Source organism: Bubalus bubalis, chromosome 16 (genome assembly GCF_019923935.1).
Source record: "Bubalus bubalis isolate 160015118507 breed Murrah chromosome 16, NDDB_SH_1, whole genome shotgun sequence".
Classification (NCBI taxonomy): domain Eukaryota; kingdom Metazoa; phylum Chordata; class Mammalia; order Artiodactyla; family Bovidae; genus Bubalus; species Bubalus bubalis.
In genome coordinates this window covers 29,840,673-29,867,963 of record NC_059172.1, presented here as the reverse complement: position 1 = coordinate 29,867,963, position 27,291 = coordinate 29,840,673, and the positions used below count along the sequence as shown (strand labels likewise).

General features: G+C 47.4%; 1 protein-coding gene and 1 pseudogene across 3 annotated transcripts; both read left to right on the top strand.

The window, feature by feature from the left end:
• LOC102405208 (2-acylglycerol O-acyltransferase 2-like) lies at positions 1-19,944 on the top strand. Of its 3 annotated transcripts, none has more exons than XM_044929351.2 (7): positions 1-164; positions 5,887-6,065; positions 8,969-9,173; positions 9,491-9,665; positions 10,730-10,929; positions 12,188-12,374; positions 19,888-19,944. In XM_044929351.2, the coding sequence occupies exons 1-6, from the start codon at positions 74-76 to the stop codon at positions 12,340-12,342; spliced, it is 1,005 nt and encodes a 334-aa protein (XP_044785286.2). In that variant the 5' UTR covers positions 1-73; the 3' UTR covers positions 12,343-12,374; positions 19,888-19,944. The 3 variants fall into 3 exon arrangements, with proteins under 3 accessions (XP_044785286.2, XP_044785285.2, XP_025121673.3); XM_044929350.2 differs by lacking the exon at positions 19,888-19,944 and adding an exon at positions 13,151-13,828; XM_025265888.3 differs by lacking the exon at positions 19,888-19,944 and having other exon boundaries at positions 12,188-12,448.
• Positions 17,539-27,291, top strand: LOC123329745 (annotated as a pseudogene).

The window sequence follows — 27,291 nt, the reverse complement described above, 5'->3', positions numbered from 1 at the left end:
CAACAAAAACCAGCAGGTGTCTCAGACCACAGCAGAGCTCAGAGAAGCCTCCAGAGGAAGCAGAGGAATCAGCATGGTGGAGTTTGCACCTCTGTCTGTGCCACTGGAACGCAGACTGCAGACCTTCGCGGTCCTGCAGTTGATCTTCTCTTACTTGGCCCTGTGTAAGGAAAGCTGAGATGGATTTGGGAGGCCATGGGCACCTGCCACTTTGGGTGCACATGGTTCATTGATGGGGGAAAGATACAGGTCCTAAGGTGGATGCTGAGCTCAGTGCCTGGGGATCACCTGGGATGAGGGACATCTTGCTCACACGACCTGAGGGAGATTTGCGAACGGGAATGTGTCTGACCGTCTGCCCACCTCAGCTCAGCCTGGGACCTGGGAGTTCCCAGAGGAGGACAGAGAGTCAAGTAACCTTGGGCCTGGAGCTAGAAGGATTGCAGCTGAGAAAAGGCATCCAGACCCTCTGATGCCAGGAACAGTAGCTTGTACCTTGACCCTTATCTCAAGGACAAATGGGATCCCCAGGAGAACTTTAGGTACAGGAGTGACAAAGTCCAATCTGTGGGAGACAAGCTGTAATTTTCGGATCTTCTGTGTTGGGGTGTTGGGGGAGACAGATGACTGGGAGCAGCTGTTAGCAAATCCGATTGGGTCTGCTTGTGGGAACAAGCAGTAAACACAGTAAAGCCCCTATACTGGCACTGGGTTGTGATGAAAAAAGTGTAGGCTTTATTACAGGAGCCAGTCAAGGAGTCCAGAGAGTTAAGGCTCAAAATGCCTGAAAACTCTTTGATTACCAGGGAACCGTGTCTAAAGACTGGGTGAACTAGAGATGCTGGGTGCATGATCAACTCCTAGAGAATCGTCTGATTGCTTGGTGGTGAGGTAACTTGGAGTCACCATCATCAGCCTTCTGGTTTTCCCTGGTCTGAGGTCTATGGGCTGGTGAGCAACTTCTTCCACCTGCTGGGAGTTCAATATCTTCAAAAGCGCTCAATGATGAGTCTCAATATTATCTATGGTTCTTGGGAACAAACTAAAAATCTTTGAATTTGTGGAATGGTTAAATGTTATTTATTTTCTTGATTGGGACTGTTTTCTTTCTGTGTTTATGATTTCTCTTTATAACTTTATTTTTGAAATTTGGTGAAGGCTTAGGAAGCTGAGGATTTTCTACAAATAAGAGGTAGGCAGAGGACATGAGGGATCTTTCCCAGGGAAGCTGCATAGGTCTTGCTTAATTACAAGGTCACAATCTACATCAGATGTCACCTCATAGACCCATGATTGAAAACTAGCCCCCTGATTGTTTTTGTGTTTGTACAGCCCATGAGTGAAGTATGGCTTTTGCATTTTATTTTTTATTTATTTTTTTTATGTGGAAACATTCGTCTATTTAATGATGTATCCATTTTTTTTGAGACTACCATAGAGATAATCATTAAATTATTACAGTTGAAAATGAGCCTAAGTACCTAAGACCTTTAGGTACTTCCTTGGATCTTACCACAGCCAAACAGACACACAGACCAAACAGACCATCTCATTTTCTTGTGACCATTTTGATTGACTTTGAATGATGAAAATCAAGAAATTCATGTTCCACTTTATTTTTTCTTTAGTTGTTTTCTTTCTTTTTTTTTTTGGCCGTACCTTATGGCATGTGGGTTTCCCAGCCATGGATCAACCCAGGCTCCCTGAAGTTGGAAACACAGAGTATTAACCACTGGACCATCAGGGATGTCTTTAGTGAGATTTTCAATAAGCGTATTGAGATTTTAAGGAGCTCTCAAGACAAAAAGGAACTAGTATTGTCACTGATTTTTAAGACAGCAGCAATAAAATTTATAAAATCAATGCAAAAATAGTCACACGAGATTATTTTATAGTGTTTTAAAGAGATACCAAAAATTCTGTTAAACAAACCAGTCAGAGAAAATATCTAATATAGACTAAGGTTTAATCCCTTAAGACTGTACTTGGCAAGGCTGTTTTGATCATCATTAGTTTTATAGGATATACTATATTTTTCTGAATATGCTGCTGCTGCTGTTGCTGCTGCTAAGTCGCCTCAGTCGTGTCCGACTCTGTGCGACCCCAGAGACGGCAGCCCACCAGGCTCCCCCATCCCTGGGATTCTCCAGGCAAGAACACTGGAGTGGGTTGCCAATTCCTTCTCCAGGCTTTTGCATTTTAAATGATTTTGTGCCTATGCAATATCCTCCACATTGCCTCTTGAGCCCCAGTGTCTGAAATGCTTACAATTTGACTCTTTAAAAGATTACTTATCCTGGTCTAGGGAAGCTGGCAGTGGGTGGAGAGAAGGGGCTCTTTTCCAAAGATATTAGGAGATGAATCTACAAGGCAAAATGTACAGGCCATCAGGAAAGTAAGTTTTCCCAGGAGGTAAGTAAATATTGCACATATGAGCAGATGGTTCATGCTGGCCTAGTGCAGTTCTTTGGGGAGGGGCAAAGATGTGGCCAGAAAGGTCAACCGGGACCTGTTACTCAGGACTCAGGCCCCAGCAACAAGTACTTTCCAGTGGGTTACTTGTTTAATCTGTTTCTTTCCTCTTCTCTAGAATTCACACACTCACGCAGGAAGGTAAGCTCCTTTCAGATAGTTGGTCTTGTTCTCATCTGCATCTCCATCTCCTAGAAGAGTTGATGTTGTTAAATGCTTGTTGAATGAATGAATGTTGGGATCATGATACGGACATGATAGTAGAATTGAAACCACCACTCATCCCACTAGCTTTCTGTGTGAGGTTAGCCCACCTGAAGACCCTCTCTGGGTCTCAGTAAAGTGGGGTTTTGCATCTTTTCTTCTTGGTGTTATGAGGGGAAAGAAGGTGTTTTCTTTCTTTAGGGGCTGAAAATACACCCAAGTTAGGATTTTGCCTGCTGACAGTACTTAAAGGAGAGGCCAGAGTGAGGGAGATGTTTAGATGGGGTGGGGGCAGGGGGGTGTCTTTCTGATCAAGAAGAAATGCCCACATTTTAAAATTCTTTTTTATGTCTGAAAAACAAATGCATGCTATTTTAACACATCAAAACAAAATGTGTGCTCTAAAAGTCAAAGATTTCCCCCAAATCCTACCCTACAATGAACTGCCATTAACAACTAGGTTATATTCTCTTGACTTGAATAGAAGTTCTAATTTCGTGGGTACAGAGGTTCAGTTTAGGAAGATGAAGAGTTCTGAGATGAAGGTTGATATAGTTACACAACAATGTGAATTAATTTAATTACACCAAATTGATTCTCAAAAATCATTTCACATATATTTCCAGGAGGGGGATTTCTGGGTCCTATTGTATTCTAATAGTTTTATAAGAAATTTCTATACTGTTCTCCATAAGGCCTCTGTCATGAGCCCATAATTTGGAAGGATAGAATCTCCCCGATGTTCATAATAGCACATTTACAATAGCTAGGACATGGAAGGCACCGAAATATCCATTAGAGTAATGCATAAAGAAGATGCCATAATACAGGCAATGGAATATTACTCAGTCATAAAAAGGAACATATGAACGTCATTTTCAGTAACATGTATGAACCTAGAGATTGTCAAACTGAGTGAAGATAGCCAAAGAAAGACAAATATCACATGGTATCACTTATATGCAGAATCAAAAAGAGGTACAGATTTAGTTATTTACAAAACAGAAGTAGAAAAAAACCTGTGGTTACCAGGGGATAGGGGGGAAGGATAAATTGGGAGATTTAGATTCACAACACTACTGTATATACAATAGATAACAATAAGAATCTGCTGTAAGCGCAGGGATCTCTACTCAGTGCTCTGTAATGATCTGTATAGGAAAGGAATAAATTCAAAAAAACCCAGAGTCAATATGTGTATGGGTTTAACAGGTTTACTTTCCTATACAACTGAAACTAATACAACATGTAAATAAACTATACTCTAAAAAGCAGAGACATTACTTTTCCAACAAAGGTCCATCTAGTCAAGGCTATAGTTTTTCCAGTGGTCATGTATGGATGTTTGAGTTGGACTGTGAAGAAAGCTGAGAACCAAAGAAATGATGCTTTTGAACTGTGGTGTTGGAGAAGACTCTTGAGAGTCTCTTGGACTGCAAGGAGATCCAACCAGTCCATCCTAAAGGAGATCAGTCCTGGGTGTTCATTGGAAGGACTGATGCAAGATTCTGATGCTGGGAGGAATTGGAGGCAGGAGGAGAAGGGGATGACAGAGGATGAGATGGCTGGATGGCATCACTGACTCGATGGACATGAGTTTGAGTGAACTCCAGGAGTTGGTGATGGGCAGGGAGGCCTGGTGTGCTGCGATTCATGGGGTCGCAAAGAGTTGGACACAACTGAGAGACTGAACTGAACTGAACTGAATGAAAACTTAAAAAAAAAATAATGAACTACCAAAGAGTCATTTTGATGACTAGTATATGGTAAACATATTTTACCATCATTAATATTGAAAGGACAAAACAAAGTGCTCCAAACACAACCCTGAAGCCAGCACTAGGAGGGCAGGAATTCCTGTCCGTTGTTCACGGCTTAACCACCAGCACCTGACAGGTTGGAGATGCTCTGAAGAAAGCGAGCCTCTGTGAGCCCCAAACTACTTTGATTTATGCATTTTGCTAGTACTCAGACTGGGCTTCCCCAGTGTCTCAGCAGTAAAGAAACTGCCTGCAATGCAGAAGCTACAGGAGATGCTGGTTTGATCCCAGAGAATGGCAACTAACTCCAGTATTCTTGCCTGGAGAATCCCATGGACAGTGGAGCCTGGAGGGCTACAGTCCACAGGGTTGCAAAGAGTCAGACACAACTGAAGCAACTTAGCATCCACAAATGCACTATTCAGACTGGGTCAAAAGTCCCCTCCTCCAGGAAGTTGGACATGAATGATAGTCCTGGTTTACCCTACTTTCAAGTAGACTACAGGTGTGGAATGGACTTCTTTATGAGTATGAGCAAACGGTGTTCAGTGGAGGGAGTGGAATGGAGAGGACACAATATTCTCTAACAGTGAGGCTCAATTAGCATCAGATTAAAGACAGTCCCAAAGACCGCCTGACCCGGAGTCAAAACCAGGATTAGCCTGTGAAGGGACTCAGAATCATAAGTCTAGGAGGAATTGCTCACTGGGGCTGTCTCTAGTCCTGCTGCAGTCCTGATGAACAGACCAGGCATGAGTTGCCCTCTTCCTCCCTCCTTCCTTCAGCAGGACAGGGCCTGGCAGCAAAGGAAAGAGCTCAGTAAAACTAAAGAACTTGGGAGTTGTATCAGCTGAGCGGCTTAGTGTAGCTGGAACATGAGGTGCATATGATGAGTGAGACTGGAACAAGAGAGGGTTTGGGCCACCAGTGGAGAGCTTGAGCTCAGGCTGAGCTGCTTGAGCTGACCGTCAACGTTATGAGAAGTCATGGGGGGACTTTAACTAGAGGGGGAATGTAGTGGGATTTATCTATAGAAAGATGGGCTGGAGGTAGACAGGAAGTGGGCTGGGTAGAGAGAATACCTTTTCTCTGGGGTTCTAAATATTGAGTACCGGAAAGAGTTCATCCAGTCACATCTCTGTTAGGCCTTTATTGAGCACCTGGTGAATACAGAGAGAAAATGAGGTGGAGGGGGAAGACTCAAATGAGTAAGCGATCTGGTGCAGTGGAACAATGCGAGTTTGAAATTAGGCCAACTGGTTTCAAATCCAGGCTCTCAGTGTGACACGGGTGGTGTTGACAGCATTCTCTCCTCCTCGAAACCTTGGGAAGCTGGTCTCTTCCTCCTGGGAGAAGGGCTGGAATGGACAGTGTTGCTAGAGCTGGGTGTATGGGGAGAGCTCATTCCTTCATACCTCTGACCACTAATGGTTCCTGCTTCCCTTCCCAGACTTGGTCTGCTACGTAGTCTTCATTGGCCTCCTGTTCACAAGATTCTGGATGATCAGTATCCTGTATGCAATCTGGTGGTACCTGGATCGAGACACGCCACGGCAGGGGGGCAGGCAGAGTGATTTCCTAAGACGTGGGACCGTATGGAAGTACATGAAGGACTATTTCCCCATCTCGGTGAGTAAAGGGCTGACTAGGGAGTGGTTAGGACCATCGTCCCCACGTGTCCATGTGGAAGTGTGACCCTGTGTGCAATGAGCAGAATACTGGGCTGGGAGACAGGTGATGGGCTGTCACCTCTATGTGGCTAGAGGAAGAGTCAGTTTCTGTCTGATTATGGTTGTCCGACTTCAGTGAGGTGAGGCCACTATGAGGACTGATGAATGAACAGGATTTGAGGAACCCAGTAGGCCATGTAGTGCGGCACACTTATGTATCTGACAGGTGTAAATCCCTCAACAGTCTGAGTTTGGTGTGAAGGAATCTGTAATGAAAACAAGCTTTCAGAGCATCTGGCTGACACTTTATCAGATGATGATACTGATACCCTGATAGGGAAGAAGGTGTGACTGAGGATATAGAGCAGGTTCTTTTACTGCTTTTAAAGTGTGTGCATTGCCTCTGAGAATAGAAACAGAGCAGAGAGCCCTCAGGGTGTATCCTGCCCCTGTGTGTTTGATATGTTATGTGTCCTTGGACAGAGCTTTGCTCATTCTGAATCTCAGTTTCCCCAGGGATCCTCTAAACAGTCCAGTTCCTCCTCTTCTGTCTATCTCTTAATCTCTGATCTCTGGCTCATGGTACCTCATGTCCATTTTGTACACTGGACCCTGGACCCAGGGATTAGTCCTTAGGGATGCAGGCCCCTGAACTTTAGTGAACTGACTTTTGCTCCATTTCTGAATCCCAGACAGGCTAAACCCTTGGATGTAAGTGGTTGTGATGGTTAATTATCTAGTGGGAACAGGAAGAGGAAGGCAATGTGGACACAGAGAGGTGCCAGGCAGGGACAGGTGGCCCTCTGGACACAGGAGAGAAGAGTGTATACAGTGACACCTCTAGGAGTGGACATCATAGGTTGTAATACGGGTCTGCAACATGTCAGTTGTGTGACCTTAGGTGAGTTACACGTGCTCTCTGAGCTTCAGTTTCTTCATGTGTAAAGTGGAGATGCTGCCACATACGTCATTGGGTTGTGTGGATTCCATGAGACATCAGGTGATCCTGGGGCTTCTGAGGACAGCATCTGGCTCTCCTATCACCCCTGGAACTGTTGTCTTTTGCATATCTGGCAGAAAAACTCTGCTGAGCGTCTCTGTGCTGGTCTTATCTGTGTCTGCTCTGTCCCTCCTGTATCCAGGTTTCTCCTCCAGAGTATTTCTCGCATAGGACACTATTGACATTGTGTGAAACATATTTGTAGAAATTTCATGAGCACAGGGTTCAGGATTGTAGGCCCCTGCAGTCCGCTGGCAACAACAGATGCAGACGGCGGGCAGTACCACCGAGCGGCCAGCAGAGGGAGAGATGACACGCTCTTTCACCTCCCTGTCCTGGACTGTCCCTCAGTCCTGGACTGAGGCCTGCAAGAGGCGCTGTGGCTCACAGAGTCTGGACTCTTGTCACCTCCCAGGACAACTTCCAAGTCATCCACACACCTTAACAGAGCAGGCCCTGCAGGGATCTTCGGTGGCCGTGGATAGGGGGTTCAGGGAGTCTCTACTGGAAACAAGAGTACAGTCTTAGAGTTGTCGGGTGTTTTGTTCTGAGGCCTTACTGAGGATTGTATTCAGAGATAGCCTCTCAGAAATCTCTGAGGAGCTGTTCTAAAAGGGAAGGGAGAAGTCAGTACTTACAGGACTTTGTTGGAAAAAACAAAACCAAACCAGCCATGTAGCTAAACATCAAAAGATTACTGCCAGTCAAAAAGCAGACGTCTCCAGTTAATGATTTTCATGCTTTTCTACATATGGGGAGATACAAAATCTGGGCTCACTGCAGTATTTCCTGTGATGTGCATCCTCACTCTCTGTGACCAGTATCCTGCTTTCCTCCATCCTGAATTCCTTTCAAGGCCCATTGTCAGTGGCAGCTGCAGTGGTTGCTGACTTGAAGGCAGGCAAGCCACACTCCTTGTGCTGACAATTCTGCTGGGGGACTCCACTCACAGTCCTTTGCGCTGTGATTCTATGAGCTAGAGCCTAATGGTAGAGTTTCTAGAGAATTGAGGAGACTAATCTGAGCACTGGAGCTTTCTAAATGCATCTTATGGGTTTCCTAAAGAGGTATTGGTGGAGAATCAGGCAGTGTTCCCAGAGGACAACTGATTCCCCCTCATCCTGAAGATCATTTCAAGAGCAGGGTTTCTGTGTAATATATCATTATCCAGGAACAGCAGTGTCTACACAGGCCAAGCCCTGAGCAGGGGTGCAGTGCTGTGGGCAGGCTGTGACCTGGTGTCAGGGAGTGCTGCAGACTTGGCAGGACACCTCCCTGACCCCTCTCCACCCACACCTGCAGGCATCACTAGAGACTTCATCACTAGAGACTCCTCCCAACCTCTACCTTCAGCATCCTGGGGTCTCTTACACTGAGTCACAGGGACTCAGCAGTCCAGTTCTTTACCCGGGACAGAACTCTAGATACCACAAATCTTGGTGAGAGGCTCACTCCCTCCCATGATGACTCCTTCATTCTGGTCAGGCTCTGCCTGGGACAAGGTCTGCCTTCACATGGGGCAATGGCTTGTCTCCAGTCTTCTTCCCAGGAGTCCTACCTCTGCCTTGGGCACAGTTCTTCCTTCCCAAGCAGGCGGCACTGGCGTCATCCATTCGTGGCACTGTGTTCTCCGTCTTCATTCCATAGTCTCCCTGAGTATCTCCTCTGCTTCATGCTTGCACCAGGGACAAGGACCCTCAGACGGGCCATCTCTCACCACAGGACACTCAAATGGGGTGTGATAGCACTTGGGCACAGGGGACACATAGAAGAGGTCAGCACAGAAACTCAGCAGGGAAATCGGAGTGGGGTTTGGGGGGGAGTGGGTGCAGCCCTGATTCACCAGATTGCTGTCCCTGCAGCTGGTCAAGACTGCCGAACTGGACCCCTCCCGAAACTACCTCGCTGGCTTCCACCCTCATGGGATCCTCTCCACCGGAGCTTTTGCCAACCTGGGCACTGAGGGCACTGGCTTCTCCTCTGTTTTCCCAGGCATCCGCTCACATCTGATGTTGATGTACTGCTGTTTCTGGGTCCCTGTCTTCAGGGATTACATCATGGCTGCAGGTGAATTTTTCCTCTCTTTCTATCCCAGGACGATAGGGGCTCAAGACATGAGGAGGCATTTTTAAGGAGGACGGCCAATTGTCCTGTACTTCTTCCAAGTGAATGTGTAGTAGACAAGGAGATGAGACCCAAAGTAGCATTACCCGCAGCTCTGTGCTCAGTGGTGACCTCGGTGGGAGTATTGGGAAAAGGGGTAGTGATCAGTGCCTGTCATCAGGGGACTCCCAGCTGAGGAGTGGGGGATAGCCTAAGTCACATACTCCCGAACCATGCTTGCCCCCTTCACACTGTACGTGACCGCTTTCCTCTCTCCCCAGGGCTGGTCTCATCAGAGGAGGAGAGTGTTGTTCACATTCTGAGCAGGAAAAGAGGCGGCAACCTGCTGTGCATCGTTGTTGGGGGTGTCCAGGAGTCACTGACTGCCAGGCCTGGAGTCTACAAGCTGGTGCTGCGGAACCGCAAGGGCTTCATCAGGCTCGCCCTGATGCACGGGTACTGGGGAGAGGGCTCTGCGTTCAACTGGAGATTGGCAAGGATTGTAGTTTAGAGGGAAGACTGCAGAGGCAAATGGAGATCCTATTTTGGCTGGCAGAGTCTCCTTTCATTAATAATGAAGATTGTATGTTGGTGATAGATGCACTGTCTCAGGCCCACATACCCAGAGATTCTAGAAGGAAGATTTTGTAACTAAAGAGATTACATCTCAAAGATCATATTGCTGAAACCTTGCATTACATCAGAGATCTAGGAACTCTGGGAGAATGGAGCTTGGGACATAACTTAAAGCTATTCTCCTATCTTTAAACATATGTGAAGAATACAAAGCTAGCTGGAAGAGATTTTCCCAGAATGCCTGCAGATGTTTTATATCTGGAAGGACTCTCAACAGTACTCTGGTTTGTCTTATGATCCTGTAACCAGAAAGGGTTAATCTTGAATTTGTGCTGGACCTGCTTTTGTGACTTTAACCCTCATCTGCAGCTTTTGTTAATGTAGGAAGACATAATGAATGAGCTGCCTAAGGAAGATAACCTGAGTTGCCCTCCTGTAAAGGATGTAAGGAAGTGAAACTAACACATTCTCCTGCCCGAGGCTCCTCATTCTAGGGGGCATTTGCAAGGATCAAATAGTCTGCTTAGTTAGTTTCCTCACCTATATCCCAATCTATGATCCATAAAGAACTTGGCAACCTGGCCCTTTAGCATGGTTATTTGGAGGCACTAGCCTGCCATCTTCTTGGTCAGCCACTCCAAATAAAGTCCCTTCCTCGTCCCAACACTTTGCCTAAGATTCACTAGCCTATCTTGTGACAAGCAGAGCAAGCATGGACTCAGTAACAATCCAAGTGCCAGTCCTTGACCCTGAGAAGAGGCATGAGCTGCTTGAAGTTATAAAAGAAGCCCTGGCAGGTCCAGGAGACACCCGAGGCCTCCTACTTTTGCCCCAGGGCTCTGTCCTCTGTTCCAGTTCCTGCTCACTAGGTCCCTTCAGGAAGCTAGGTGACCAGCTTGTGCCTTCTTGCCCCTCCACACGCCCTCTCTCCTGTCTCCCTCTAGGGCAGATCTGGTGCCGATCTTCTCCTTTGGGGAGAATGACATCTATGACCAGGTTGAGAACTCTCCTGGCACCTGGTTGCGGTGGTTTCAGGACCGACTTCACAAGAGCACTAGATGCTCCATCCCTCTCTTCTATGGCCGTGGAGTCTTCCAGTACAGCTTTGGTCTTATGCCCTACCGCCGACCCATCACCACTGTGGGTGAGCCTAGACGCGGGCTGGGAGGGGAAGGGCTATAGAGTAAGAGGCCTGGGCTTGTGCAGCAAGGAGACCTGGACATAGAGCAGTACACCCTTGACTTTGTGGAGCACGCTTTCTGGTGTGTGAAACAGACACACCGGCAAGTAACCTTATGAAAGGCAGTCCAGAATGAGAAGAGTAACAGGGGCACAACGGCCAGTAGCCTCTACTGATCACTGTGCCCCTGCCTGTGTCAGGCACCGCACTGGCTCCTTACATGCAGCGGCGTAGTTTTCCCAACAACTTGTGAGGAGGGACTCTCATCCCCATTTTATTCATTGCAAACATAGACCCACAGAAGGTAAATCACTTCCAAGGGATCAGCCTGCCCTTGGTAACAAAGTCGAGGTTTGATAAGGGTATTTGACTTTTTATTATGCAAGAGAAGGAGGGTATAATTCTGACCACAGGGTCTAATGACAGTAATTGGAAAAAGTGGATACAAGGCCTTTGCAGGTCTGTTAGAATTGTGTGTAAAGGAGCAATCAGCAGTCTCTGAAGGAGAGCCAGAGGGATTTCCTTGTAAATAATGGGCATGGGCTTTATTCCATAGACTTAGCACCATCTTTCAACTATTTGCTTTCTTCTTGAATTCCAACTAGTTCCCAAAGGCAGTACTAATAGAGCTGTTCATCTCCATCACCCAGTCATTTCTTTGTCGAGTACAGGCAACCCCCTCTATCAAATTTTCTTTGTGTTGTGTGGTGCATATTCATGAATGTTTATAGTGCTGCTCCACTAAACCATTCCCAAGAGAAGACATGGCAGCTGCTTTCTGATCCACCTTCTCCCATAGATACAAGCTCTTCCAGTCATGGCATCTGAGAATCCCAGATTCAACTTTCCCTGAGGCTAAGCGCACATCCCCAGTGTTTACTGGTACTGATTTTTCCTGGCTATGTGACCTTGAACAAGCTATTTAACCTTCCTGGGCCTCATTTCCTCAGGAGTCAAACAGGAATAGTACCAGGTTATATCCCCATAGGATTGTTAGGATAACATAAGAGATAATGCATGCAAATGCCAGCTGGCTGTATTGTTAATATATCAGAATCTTGAAGTTGACCCAACATCTTAGAATCTATAACACAAAATAGAATTGAAAGGGAGGGAGTTAGAGTGCTTACCTGCTCAGATGACCATTCTAGGGGGAACACCAAGATCCCTGCACCTTCAGTGGTTCCTACTCTGTATCACCACTCACCTCTGTGTCTTGCAGTGGGGAAACCCATCGAAGTGCAGAAGACACCTCATCCCTCCCAGGAGGAGGTGGACAGGCTTCACCAGCGCTACATAAAGGAGCTGGAAAATCTCTTCGAAACCCACAAGCTCAAGTACAACGTCCCCAGAGACCAACACTTGGAGATCTGCTGAGCACCTCCCCAGAGGAGGGGCTCCTCCAAAAGGCAGGGCTGGCATTAGGGAGGATGGAGGGAGGTGCTGGAGTTTATGTGAACAAAAATATGGTTTAATGTGTTAAGCACTGATACTGGAGTGTTTGTTAAACAGTCAGCATCCCCATGAATACAGAGAGCCAGGAGCTGCACAGCAAGGGTCCAACACTACACAGCACCTGCTACCTGCTGGGGCCTAACCTGGTGACAGTACTGGATGGTAATGAAGTGATAGTTGACAAGGGGTCAGTCAGCACAGATCTGTCAGCTACCACGTGGGCTGGCCAAGTCTCACCCTCTCATGTGGAATGGACTTTGCTAGGGTCAGAAGATGGGGGAGGTGGGAGTGTGGGAGTTGTGAGAGAGCAAAGGCAGAGAGGAGGGAGCGGTCAGAGCACATGTGGGTTAGACTTCGTCTAAGAGTCAGGGTCAAGGTGAAGTTTAGGGAACACAAGGCTAAGGTCTAGGCCTTTGTGCAGCAAACTTCTATGGAGATGGGATTGGGCAGTGCAGACAGGGTCCCTGAGAATTACTGCTTGCTGTCTAGGGGACTACTGTCCTGTCCAAGGGTTAGAAATTCATCCCCAGGAGGCCTTGGAGGTGCTTGAGCTGGAGCACTCATGGACCAGATAGAAGGGCAGTGGATACCTCAGGCTGGACTGATCCTCTGTCTTAGTGACCCCACAGCAGGGCAGAGTCAGCTGCCTCTGCAACTTGCTGTGTGCTGGGCTCTGGGTGGATGCTACACTGAGTATCTCAGTGTGACTAACAGTGACCTTCTCTTACAGATGAGGTTCGTATCAGAGGTTAAAGACCTTTCTAGAACCCTGGTTCCAATATGAAACCTGTCTGCCCAGGTGTTCTGCTCTCATCTTGCCTACTGTCTTCCCAATCTTGGAAAAACTGTACATTGAAAATACCAGTGGCATCAGCTGGATACACACTTCCACCTACATGACACTGTCTGCTGGCTGCATGTCCCCTCACAACATTTATCCCCTCTCATCTTCACCTATAAATGATTCATCCATAACTGAGGGTCCAATCAATGCCAGCTCTTCCTCATCCTTTCTGTTTATAAATGCTTGGAAATGGCTTTAAAAGATCTGAGACGGTCTGTGTCAAGCACCAACTACATATGGAGTTTTGTTAGATTCCATATCTCTCTCTCACACTCTACCAGAGAGCTGACCTGAGAGTTTCCTTCTTCTACAAGTTGAACTGGTGCCATGTCTGTCAAGTTACATCCTTAGTGAGAGAATGAATAGAAACAGATGGGCAAGAAGTTTCCTTCTCTCAGCTATTTTATGAGGGGCCCTGAATTGAACAAGAACAGCATCAAACCCTGGTCTTATCATTAAATATCAATGTTCAGTTCAGTTCAGTTCAGTAGCTCAGTCGTGTCCAACTCTGTGACCCCATGAAACGCAGCACGCCAGGGCTCCCTGTCCATCACCAACTCCCGGAGTCCACCCAAACCCATGTCCATCAAGTCAGTGATGCCATCCAACCATCTCATCCTCTGTCGTCCCCTTCTCCTCCTGCCCTCAATCTTTCCCAGCATCAGGGTCTTTTCAAATGAGTCAGCTCTTTGCACAAGGTGGCCAAAGTATTGGGGTTTCAGCTTCAACATCAGTCCTTCCAATGAACATCCAGGACTGATCTCCTTTAGGATGGACTGGTTGAATCTCCTTGCAGTCCAAGGGACTCTCAAGAGTCTTCTCCAACACCACAGTTCAAAAGCATCAATTCTTCTGTGCTCAGCTTTCTTTATGTCCAACTCTCACATCCATATATGACCACTGGAAAATCCATAGCCTTGATTAGACGGACCTTTGTTGACCAAGTAATGTCTCTGCTTTTTAATAGGCTGTTGAGGTTGATCATAACTTTCCTTCCAAGGAGTAAGCGTCTTTTAATTTCATGGCTGCAATCACCATCTGCAGTGATTTTGGAGCCCAGAAAAATAAAGTCAGCCACTGTTTCCATTGTTTCCCCATCTATTTGCCATGAAGTGATGGGACCAGATGACATGATCTTCATTTTCTGAATGTTGAGCTTTAAGCCAACTTTTTCACTCTCCTCTTTCACTTTCATCAAGAGGCTTTTTAGTTCCTCTTCACTTTCTGCCATAAGGGTGGTGTCATCTGCATATCTGAGGTTATTGATATTTCTCCCAGCAATCTTAATTTCAGCTTGTGCTTCCTCCAGCCCAGTGTTTCTCATGATGTACTCTATGATGAAGAATTAAAAGGGCCATCTCCCTCAAAAGGTATTAAAAATGTTAGAAATTCTTGTTAGAATTACCCTAGATTAATGGGAAATATTGGAGAAGGAAATGGCAACCCACTCCAGTGTTCTTGCCTGAAGAATCCCAGGGGCAGGGAAGTCTGGTGGGCTGCCGTCTCTGGGGTCGCACAGAGTAGGACATAACTGAAGCGACTTAGCAGCAGCAGCAGTGGGAAATATTACCTCAATATTTTATGTTAAAGGTCCAGATTTTTGTACTATTTCTTTTTTCTAATCTACCATGGACTAAACTATTTTTAATTTTTGTTTTTGTTGTTGTTTTGGTGCCAAATTGTGTCTAACTCTTTGTGATCCCATGAATTGTAGCCCATCATCCTCATCCATCTATGGGATTTCCCAGGCAAAAGTACTGAACTCGGTTGCCATATCCTTATCTAGGGGATCTTCCCGACCTAGCATCGATCCTGTGACTCCTGTATTGGCAGGTGGATTCTTTACCACAGAGCCACTAGGGAAGCCCATCCACTTGAAAATACAATATAATTTACCCGAGAAATGAAAACAAAGGCAAGCCGTTTAAATCCAGTTTTAAATTATTAGTTTCAATACACATAGAACTACTGTGCCACATTTCTCTATGGTTTCTAAGCAGTTACTCTTCATCTCTGTACTTACCTTGTCAGGAACCAGTAACAGGCAGCTTGTGGGCAAGGCAGGTCCTCAGACCACACAGGAGCCGCACTGCCCCAGGAAGTATGGTGCTGCCTGGTTGTTGGCCTGTAAAGGGGGTTGTGAGGTGAAGGCCACAGAACCCCTGGTGGACTGTGGGCACTGTACACTGGTCAGTCGGGGCCATCATCTTAGCCCCTGATACCTGGTAGGATGAAGAGCTCTGGGAAGGGAAGTGTCTGAAGTCACACACATGTGTCTGAAGTCACGTAGCTGGAAAGCGACCGATGCAGGACTGGCCTCATCTCTCATCAGGGCTCTTCCAATCTGCCTTGAGGGAGGACCCTGGAAAATGCCTCTCAGATGCACCTTCAAGAAAGAGGGATGGTCCCAGCTGCAGAGCTGCCTGCACAGGGTCAACTGATTCTAAGACAGATCCAGGCGGGATGTCAGCCTCGGTCACTTTAGCCCAAATCAGGGCCATTCTGATGGGCCACTTTGGTTTACGTTTGCCCTCTGCACAATTCCACTCTCTTCCTTACTCATAAATTTTCCAATAGGAGGAAATGCAATGAATGTTCACCATTTGTATGATCATTTGCATGGTCACCATTTGTGATGAGGAAATAGAAATCCATACCTTAACCTGATATCATTCTCAGTTCAGTTCAGTTCAGTTCAGTCGCTCAGTTGTGTCCCACTCTTTGCGACCCCATGAATCGCAGCACGCCAGGCCTCCCTGTCCATCATCAACTCTGGAGTTCACTCAGACTCACATCCATCGAGTCGGTGATGCTATCCAGCCATCTCATCCTCTGTCGTCCCCTTCTCCTCCTGCCCCCAATCCCTACCAACATCAGAGTCTTTTCCAATGAGTCAACTCTTCACATGAGCTGGCCAAAGTACTGGAGTTTCAGCTTTAGCATCATTCCTTCCAATTTGCCTTGATTCATGGAGCTGACATTCCAGGTTCCTATGCAATATTGCTCTTTACTGCATCGGACCTTGCTTCTATCACCAGTCACATCCACAACTGGGTATTGTTTTTGCTTTGGCTCCATCCCTTCATTCTTTCTGGAGTTATTTCTCCACTGATCTCCAGCAGCATATTGGGCACCTCCCGACCTGGGGAGTTCCTCTTTCAGTATCCTATCATTTTGCCTTTTCATACTGTTCATGGGGTTCTCAAGGCAAGAATGCTGAAGTGGTTTGCCATTCCCTTCTCCGGTGGACCACATTCTGTCAGACCTCTCCACCATGACCCACCCATCTTGGGTGGCCTCACAGGCAGGGCTTAGTTTCATTGAATTAGACAAGGCTGTGGTCCATGTGATTAGATTGACTAGTTTTCTGTGATTATGGTTTCAGTGTGTCTGCTCTCTGATACCCTCTTGCAATACCTACCATCTTACTTGGGTTTCTCTTACCTTGACGGTGGGTTATCTCTTCACGGCTACTCCAGCAAAGCGCAGCCACTGCTCCTTACGTTGGACGAGGGGTATTTCCTCACCACTGCCCCTCCTGACCTCGAACGTGAAGTGGCTCCTCTCAGCCCTCCTGCGCCCGCGCAGCCAGCGCTCCTTGGATGTGGGGTTGCTCCTCCCGGCCGCTGCCCCTGGCCTCGGCCTTCGGGTAGCTCCTCTCGGCCATGCTTCTGCGAGGTCCGTCATAGCCGACTTGCTTCTGCAGCGCTGTCCGTCGCGGATAAGGCATAAGCCTAAGGAGAGTTCTTCTTTAAGTCCAATTTTCACTTCAGTGGCTGCAACTCCATTGCCTGGTACAGGTTCTTAGTGGAGAATGGAGCACAGGTGAGATCGGTCAAACCTTGCTCTGACATGCTGAACGCCACAGGAAGCAATTTTCTTGAACACCTACTACATCGATTGGGCTTCCCATTTGGGCTTCCTTGGTGGCTCAACTGGTAAAGAATCTGCCCGCAATGCGGGAGACCAGGGTTCGATCGCTGGGTTGGGAAGTTCCCATGGCAAAGGGAAAGGCTACCCACTCCAGTGTTCTGGCCTGGAGAATTCTATGAACTATACAGTCCATACGGTTGCAAAGAGTCAGACAGGACTGAGCAACTTTCACTTTCTAGATATCATTCTGCTGCTGCTGCTAAGTCGCTTCAGTCATGTCCGACTCTGTGCGACCCCATAGACGGCAGCTCACCAGGCTCCCCCTTCCCTGGGATTCTCCAGGCAAGAACACTGGAATGGGTTGCCATTTCCTTCTCCAATGCATGAAAATGAAAAGTGAAAGTGAAGTCGCTCAGTCGTGTTTGACTCTTAGCGACCCCATGGACTGCAGCCTACCAGGCTCCTCCATCCATGGGATTTTCCAGGCAAGAGTACTGGAGTGGGGTGCCATTGCCTTCTCCCAGATATCATTCTACACACCAGCAAATAAGATGTCTGGCTACACAGAGAGCCAGAGAAGATATGTATCTGTGGACACTGCACATATTCCATGTAGAGTCTACATAGATACTACAGGTTTGTGCAAAAGCCTGGCACTACTGCTCTTTAGCTTGTGCAATCACATACCTACCCCTTGACCCAGCAGTCCCTCCAGCTTATGAGTCTGTGGGAGGAATAAGGGCACAGGGACAGGGACCAGAAAGAATGTTGTCATCAGAGTCCATCAAAGTGGCTGGCTGTGGTGGTGGAAAGCAGCTTTCCATCGCAAGAGATATTTAAATCAACAAAAGAATAGAGCATGAACTTGTGATAAAATGATATTCAACTGACTTGTAAACATTTTCAAGAATACTCAGATCCATTAGGAAAGCACTGTAACCACAATGAAATTTCAAGGCACCTAGGCAGTCAGCCATGAAAGGCAGAGTCCTAGGCACTGGAAGACCAGGATATTCCCTGTGTGACCACTTTGGAAAGCTCTGTGGCTATGTGGAGACTGTAGTATGGACAGGTGAGGGGAAGTCAAGTTCAGTTTTAGATGGGTTGTGATGGACGTGCCAACCAGGCTGTGAAGGAGGTTGTCAACTACCCACCTACATAGTTAAGTATGGGGCAGAGAGGAAGGTCAGGGCTGGAGATGCAGTTTGGAATTTTTCTTCCTGTAGACAGACTGCAAGGCCATGAGCCTGGATGAGGTCTCTACGGGAGAGAGGGTAGAGAGAAGAGAGAGTTCCAAGGACTGAGGGGACAGAGGGGCCCTGAAACACTTAGTCTGGTGAAGGGTAAGAGCCACCATGGAGACCCAGGGGCAGCCAGAGGGGCAGGAGGGAAACCAGGAGAGTATGGTGTCCACAGACCAAGTGACTTCAAGAAGAGGGAGGGAAGAGCTGTGACTGAGGCTGCTGAAAGTTCAAGACCAGAGCTGAGAACTGACCATTGGATTTAGCAGTTTGGAAACCACTGGTGAAGTTGTCAAGGGCAGTTCCATGGAACAGTGGCATCTGAAGTCGAGAGGAGGGAGGACAGAATGGCAGGAGAGGGTGTGGAAATCAGACAGCCCTCCCTAAGTTGTGCTGTCCAGGCAAACTGAGGAAAAGGGCAGGAGATGGAGGAGATGGTGGGGCCCAGAGATATTTATATGGGAGCTGGTACTGATTATTTGTAAAGGGGAACCATGAACATGGCAGGTGAAAGGAGACAATAACTTAGCCAAGTAGTTGAGTAGCTGGGAAGAGGGCAAGATTGCCCTACACTTGCTGCTTCCCTTGCCGAGATTTGAACAAAGGTGATCTGGTAGATAAAGTATTGCCTGAAGAGTCCATTGCACTTCTCTATCTCTGTAATAAGTTTATCCAGGCCAGGTGAGTTAAAAGTTTTCACCTAGGATACTGGTCTCTGCCAGGGTAGGTGCAATGAGATTCTAGGGCTGGCTGGACACACCACAAAAACACCCCACCTCACACAAATGCTTAGCAACTTCTGGCAGCAAGTGTCTCAGACCACAGAAGAGCTCAGAGAAGCCTCCAGAGGAAGCAGAGGAATCAGCATGGTGGAGTTTGCACCTTTGTTTGTGCCACTGGAATGCAGGCTGTAGACCTTCGCGGTCCTGCAGTTGATCTTCTCTTACTTGGCCCTGCGTAAGGAAAGCTGAGATGGATTTGGGAGGCCATGGGCACCTGCCACTTTGGGTGCACATGGTGCATTGATGGGGGAAAGATACAGGTCAGTGGATGCTGAGCTCAGTGCCTGGGGATCACCTGGGATGAGGGACATCTTGCACACATGGCCTTGGGGGAACTTTGCCAACAGGAGATGTCTGACTGTCCATTACCACCTCAGCCCAGCCTGGGACCTGGGAGTGTCTAGAGGAGGACAGAGAGTCAAGAAACCTTGGGCCTGGAACTCAAAGAAGGGCAGCTGAGGAAAGGCATCCAGACCCTCTGATGCCAGGAACAGTAGCTTGTACCTTGTCCCTTATCTCAAGGAAAAGAGGATCCCCAGGAGGGCTTCAGGCACAGAGGAGTGACAAAGTCCAATCTGTGGGAGACAAGCTGTAATTTAGGGATCTTCTGTGTTGGGGTGTTGGGGGAGACAGATGACAGGGAGCAGCTGTTAGCAAATTAGATTTGGGTATACAGTACTTGGATGCAATCTCAAAAACGACAGAATGATCTCTGTTCGTTTCCAAGGCACCATTCAATATCACAGTAATCCAAGTCTATGCCCCAACCAGTAAAGCTGAAAAAGCTGAAGTTGAATGGTTCTATGAAGACCTACAAGACCTTTTAGAACTAACACCCCAAAAAGATGTCCTTTTCATGATAGGGGACTGGAATGCAAAAGTAGGAAGTCAAGAAACACCTGGAGTAACAGGCAAATTTGGCCTTGGAATACAGAATGAAGCAGGGCAAAGGCTAATATAGTTTTGCCAAGAAAATGCACTGGTCATAGCAAACACCCTCTTCCAACAACACAAGAGAAGACTCTACACATGGACATCACCATATGGTCAACACCAAAATCAGATTGATTATATTCTTTGCAGCCAATGATGGAGAAGCCCTATACAGTCAACAAAAACAAGACCAGGAGCTGACTGTGGCTCAGATCATGAACTCTTTATTGCCAAATTCAGACTTAAATTGAAGAAAGTAGGGAAAATCACTAGACCATTCAGGTATGAGCTAAATCAAATCCCTTATGTTTATACAGTGGAAGTGAGAAATAGATTTAAGGGACTAGATCTGATAGGTAGAGTGCCTGATGAACTATGGAATGAGGTTTGTGACATTGTACAGGAGACAGGGATCAAGACCATCCTCATAGAAAAGAAATTCAAAAGAGCAAAATGGCTGTCTGGGGAGGCCTTACAAATAGCTGTGAAAAGAAGAGAAGCAAAAAGCAAAGGAGAAAAGGAACGATATAAGCATCTGAATGCAGAGTTCCAAAGAATAGCAAGAAGAGATGAGAAAGCCTTCCTCAGCGATCAATGCAAAGAAATAGAGGAAAACAACAGAATGGGGAAGACTAGAGATCTCTTCAAGAAAATTAGAGATCCCAAGGGACCATTTCATGCAAAGATGGGCTCGATAAAGGACAGAAGTGGCATGGACCTAACAGAAGCAGAAGATATTAAGAAAAGGTGGCAAGAATACACAGAAGGACTATACAAAAAGGATCTTCATGACCAAGATAATCACGATGGTGTGATCACTCACCTAGAGCCAGACATCCTGGAATGTGAAGTAACTATGCTCCTCTGCCCATGGGATTTTCCAGGCAAGAATACTGAAGTGGGTTGCCATTTCCTTCTCCAGAGGATCTTCCTGACCCAGGGATTGAACCCAGGTCTCCCTCACTGTAGGCAGATGCTTTACCATCTGAGCCACCAGGGAAGTCCACCAGGGGCTAAGGGAGAAGGATAAATTGAGAGATTTAGACTGGCAAATAACACAACTGTATATACAATAGATGACAATAAGAACCTACTGTATAGCACAGGGCTCTCTACTCAGTGCTCTGTAATGGTCTATATAGGAAAAAAATTAAAAAAGAAAAAAAAAGAGTGGACATATGTATGTGTATAACAGATTTACCTCTCTATACACCTGACACTAATACAACATTGTAAATGAATTATAATCTAATAAAACTTTAAAACAATAATAAAATACCAAAGATTCATTTCAATAACAAGTATTTTGTTAAAGATATTTTACCATCATAAAAATTGAAATGACAAAACAAAGTGCTCCAAGCACAACACTGAATTCAACACCACGAGGGCAGGGCTTCCTGTCTGTTGTTCACGGCTGTACCACCAGCACCTGGCATGTTGTATGTGCTCTGCAGAAACAGCCTTTGTGAACCCTAATCTACTTTGGCTTATGCATTTTACTATTCAGACGGGGGTTCCCCAGTAGCTCAGCTACTGAGTACTGAGTACTGTAGGCAGGAGATAGCCTCTCAGGAATCTCTGAGGAAGTGTTCTAGAAGGTAAATGGGAGGAGTCAGGATTTACAGGTTTTTGAGGGGGAAAAAAACAAAAACATGTAGTTAAACATCAAAAGAATCGGCCTGTAATGCAGGAGCCACAGGAGATGTGGGTTCGATCCCTGGGTTGGGAAGATCCCCTGGAGGAGGGCATGGCAACTCACTCCAGTATTCTTGCCTGGAGAATCCCATGGACAGAGGAGCCTGGCTGGCTATAGCCCAAACGGTTGCAAAGAGTCAGACACAACTGAAGCAACTTAACACCCACACATGCACTATTCAGACTGGGTCAAAAGTCCCCTTCTCCAGGAAGTAGGCTATGAATGACAGGCCCAGTTTACCCTACTTTCAAATAGACTACAGGTGGAGGATGAACTTCTTTAAGAGCATAAGAACAGGGTGTTGAATGGAGGGAATGGAATGGAGAGGACACAATATTCTCTAACAGTGAGGCTCCATTGGTATGAGATTAAAGACAGACCCACAGACCACCTGACCCAGAGTTAAAGCAGGGATTAGTCTGTGAAAGGGACTCAGAATTATAAGTCTTGGAGGAATTGCCCACTGGGGCTGTCTCTAGCCCTGCTGCAGTCCTGATGAACAGGCCAGGCATGAGTTGTTCTCTTCCTCCCTCCTTCCTTCAGCAGGACAGGGCCTGGCAGCAAAGGAAAGAGCTCAGCAAAACTAAAGAACCTGGGAGTTGTATCAACTGAGCAGCTTAGTGTAGCTGGAACATGAGGTGCATGTGATGAGTGAGACTGGAACAAGAGAGGGTTTGGGCCACCAGTGGGGAGCTTGAGCTCAGGCTGAGCTGCTTGAGCTGAGCCTCAAAGTTATGAGAAGTCATGGGGGGACTTTAACTAAAGGGGGAATGTGGTGGGATTTATCTATGTTGAGGTGAGGGTAGACAGGAAATGGGCTGGGTAGAAAGAACGCCTTTTCTCTGGGGTTCTAAAGAATGGATACCAGAAAGAGTTCATCCTGTTACACCTCCATCAGGCATTTATTGAGCAGCTGGTGAATACAGAGAGGGAGGTGGATGGGGAAGACACAAGTGAGTAAGCAATCTGGTGCCGTAGGAAAATGCCAGTTTGATTAGGCCAACTGGTTTCAAATCCAGGCTCTCAATGTGACACGGGTGGTGTTGACTGCATTTGCTCCTCCTGAAGCCTTGGGAAGCTGGTCTCTTCCTTCAGGGGTGAGGGCTGGACTGGACTGTGCTCCTCATGCTGGGTAGATGAGGATAGCTCGTTCCTTCATACCTCTTACCACTGAAGGTTTCTGCTTCCCTTCCCAGACATTATCTGCTACGTAGCTTTCATTGGCCTCCTGTTCACAAGATTCTGGATGATCAGTATCCTGTATGTGTGATCTGGTGGTACCTGGATCGAGACATGCCACGGCAGCGGGGCAGGCAGAGTGCTTTCCTAAAACGCTGGGCTGTATGGTAGTGCACGAAGGACTATTTCCCCATCTCAGTGAGTAAGGGGCTGGCTAGGGAGTGGTCAGGACCATCGTCCCCAGGAGTCCATGGAGAAGTGTGACCCTGTGTGCAGTGAGCAGGATATTGGCCTGGGAAGCAGGAGGCAGGTTTCCACCACTCTATGGCCAGTGGAAGAGTCTGCTTCTATCTGGCTACAGTTCTCCAACTTCAGTAAGGTGAGGCCACTATGAGGACTTGATGAAAAAATCAGGATTTGAGGAACCCAGTAGGCCATGAAGTGCAGCAAAGTTATGTATCTTCCAGGTGTAAATCTGTAAGGAATTTACAGGTTTTACAGTGGGGTGAAGGAATCTGCAATGAAAACAAAATTTTCTGAGAGCATCTAGCTGACACTTCATCCGATGATGATACTGGTACCCTAAAAGGAAAGAAAGTGTGATCAAGGACATAGAGCAGGGTCTTTTATTGATTTTAAAGTGTGTGCATTAGCTCTGAGGTTAGAATCAGAACAGAGAGCTCTCAGGATGTATCCTGCCCCAACTTTGATATGCTGTGTCCTTAGACAGAACTTTGCTCATTCTGAATCTCAGTTTCCCCAGGGATCTGCTAAACAGTCCGATTCCTCCTCTTCTACCTATCTCTTAATCTCTGATCACTGACTCATGGAACCTTATGTGCATTTTGTACACTTGACCCTGGACCCAAGGATAAGTCCTTAGGGATGCAGGCCCCTGAATTTGAATGAACTGACCTTTGTCCATTACTGAATCCCAGACAGACTAAATCCTTGGATGTAAGCAGCTGTGATGGTAAATTTTCTAGTGGGGACAGGAAGAGGAAGGCAGTTAGGACACAGAGAGGAGCCAGGCAGGGACAGGTGCCCCTTTCTGGGCACAGGAGAGAAGAATGTATACAGTGACACCTCTAGGAGTGGACATCATAGGTTCTAATACAGGGTCTGCAATATAGCAGCTGTATGACCTTGGGTGAGTTACACATGCTCTCTGAGCTTCAGTTTCTTCATGTGTAAACTGGAAATGTTGCCACATACATCATTGCATTGTGTGGATTCCATGAGAGATCAGGTCATTCTGGGGACTTCTAAGGACAGCATCTGGCTCTCCTTTCACACCTGGAGGGGCTGTTGATTGCACATCTGGCAGAAAAATCATTCTGAGCCTGTCTGTGCTTCTGAGAGGATTTCTCAAATAAGGCACTGTTGAAATTGTGGGAAACCGAGCCTTATTTGAAGAAATTTCACCTGCACAGAGTTCAGAATTGTGGGTTTCCTGGGGGGCTCAACTGGTAAGAATCTGCCTGCGATGTGGGAGACCTGGGTTTGATCCCTGGGTTGGGAAGATCCCCTGGAGAAGGGAGCCACTACCCGCTACAATGTTCTGACCTGGACGATTCCATGCTCTGTATGGCCCATGAGGTTGCAAAGCGCCCACAGGACTGAGCGACTTTATTTTCACTTTCACTGCAGTCCTGTGGCATCAACACCGGCAGAGCACCGGTGGGCAGTCCCCCTGTGTGGCCAGCAGAGAGAATGATGGCATGCACGTTGACTCCCCTGTCCTGGACTGTCCCACTCCAGTGTTCTTGCCTGGGGAATCCCAGGGACGGGGGAGCCTGCTGGGCTGCCGTCTATGGGGTCGCACAGAGTCGGACACAACTTAAGTGACTTAGCAGCAGCAGCAGTCCTGGACTGAGGCCTGCAGGGGGCACTGTGGCGCGTAGATTCTGGACTCGTGTCACCTCCCAGGAGAATTTCCAAGACATCCACAAACCTTTACAGAGCCTTCACAGGCCTTGCAGGGTTCTTAGGATGGCAGTGAATAGGGGGCCAGGGAGTCTCTGCGGTCTACTGAAAACAAGTGCACAACCTAAAAGCTGTCAGGGGTTTTGTTCTGACACATTGCTGAGTACTGTAGGCAGGAGATAGCCTCTCAGGAATCTCTGAGAAGGTGTTCTATAAGGTAAAATGGGAGGAGTCAGGACTTAGGGTTTTTGAGGGGGAAAAAAACAAAAACATGTAGTAAAACATCAAAAGATTATTGCCAGTCAAAAAGCAGACGTTTCCAATTAATGATTTTCATGTTTTTCTACATACGGGGAGATAAAAGGCTGGGCTCATTGCAATTATTCCTTTGATGTGCATCCTCACTCTCTGTGACCAGTGACCTATTTCCTCCTTCTTGAGTTCAAGGCCCACTGTCAGCAGCAGCTACAGTGACTGCTGGCTTGAAAGCGGGCAAGCAGCACTCCTTGTCCTGACAGCTCTGCTGGGCCTACTCCACATTACAAGCATGTGCACTGGGACTCTATGAGCCACTGCCTAGTGGCAGAGTTTCTAGCAAAAGTAGGAGACTTACTTCTGAGCACTGGAGTTTTCCAAATGCACCCTATGGGCTTCCTAAGAGCTAATGGTGGAAAATCAGGATATCCCCAAGTACAACTGCTTCCCCCTCATGCTGAAGATCAGTCCAGGAGCCGGCTTTCTGTGTAAGATATCATTATCCCGGAGCAGCAGTGTCTACACAGACCAAGGCCTGAGCAGGTGTGAAGTGCTGTGGGCAGGCTGTGACCTGGTATCAGGAAGTCCTACAGACTTGGCATGACAGCTCCCTGGCCCTTCTCCACCCACACCTTCGGGCACCACTAGAGATTTCATGCCCCTCCTCCCAGCCCCTACCTTCAGCACCCTGGGGTCTCTTACACTGAGTCACAGCGACTCAGGGGTCCAGCCCTCCACCCAGGACAGAACTCCAGCTGTCACAGTCCTTGGAGAGATGCTCACTCCCTCCTGAAGTGGCTCCTTCATTCTGGATGGGCTCTGCCTGGGACAGGGTTTCATGTAGGACAGGGGCTTGGGTCCCTGTCACCCTCCCAGGAGTCTCACCTCTGCCTTGGGCAGGAGGCCTTCCTTCCCTGGTGGGCTGTATCAGCTTCATCCATTCATGGGTCTGTTCTCTCCCTCTGTTCTACAGTCTCCCAGAGCATCTCCTTTGCTCCCGGCCTGCGATGGGGACTAGGCTCCTCAGATAGGCTGTATCTAATCTCAGGACACTCACATGGGGGTTTATAGCACTTGGGCTCAGGGGACACAGAAGAGGTCCGTACAGAAAATCAGCAGGTGGACCAGCAGTGGAACAAGGTGCAGCCCTGATTCACCAGGTTGCTGTTCCTTCAGCTGGTCTAGACTGCCGAGCTGGATCCCTTCTGGAACTACCTCGCAGGCTTCCACTCTCATGGGGTCCTTGCCACTGGAACTTTTACCAACCTGTGCACAGAGGGCACAGGCTTCTGCTCAGCTTTCCCAGGCATCCGCTCGCATCTGATGCTGCTGCACTGGGGTTTCTGGGCCCCTGTCTACAGGGATTACATCATGTCAGGGGGTGACATGCCCCTGCCACTCTTTCTATCCCAGGATGATGAGGGCTGAAGGCATGAGGAAGGGTTTTAAGGAAGGTGGCCAACTGTTCTGTACTTCTTTCAAGTGAATGTGTAGTAGACAAGGAGATGAGACCCAAAGAAGCATTTCCCATAGGTCTGTGCTTAGTGATGAGCTTGGTGGGAGAATTGGGCAAAGGGAGTTCCCTGCCAACAGGGAACTCCCTGCAGGAGAGTTGGGTAGAGCCCAGGCAACATAGTCCTGAACCGTGCTTGCCCCCTTCACACTGCACGTGACCACCGTCCTCTCTCCCCAGGGCTGGTCTCATCAGACAAGGAGAGCACTGTTCACATCCTGAGCAGGAAAGGAGGCAGCAACCTGCTGTCCATTGTTGTTGGAGGCCTCCAGGGGTCACTGAATGCCACGCCTGGAGCCTACAAGCTGGTGCTGCAGAACCGCAAGGGCTCACCCTGATGCACGGGTATTGGGGAGAGGGCTCTGCATTCAACTGGAGATTGGCAAGGATTGTAGTTTGAAGGGAAGACTGCAGAGACAAATGCAGATCCTATTTTGGCAGGGAGAATCTCAATCCATTGACAATGAAGATTGTATGTTGGTGATAGATGCACTGTCTCAGGCCCAAATACCCAGAGAAAATTCTAGAAAGAAGATTTTGTGACTAAAGGGATTAAGTCTCAAAGGTCATATTGCTGAAAGCTTGCATTACATCTGAGACCCAGAGAATCTGGGTGAATGGAATTT

Coding starts and splice junctions, on each gene's coding strand:
- LOC102405208 (XM_044929351.2), top strand. CDS start 74: ATGGTGGAGTTTGCACCTCTGTCTGTGCCACTGGAACGCAGACTGCAG. Junction 6,066..8,968: donor AGGACTATTTCCCCATCTCG/GTGAGTAAAGGG, acceptor CTGTCCCTGCAG/CTGGTCAAGACTGCCGAACT. Junction 10,930..12,187: donor CCGACCCATCACCACTGTGG/GTGAGCCTAGAC, acceptor TGTGTCTTGCAG/TGGGGAAACCCATCGAAGTG.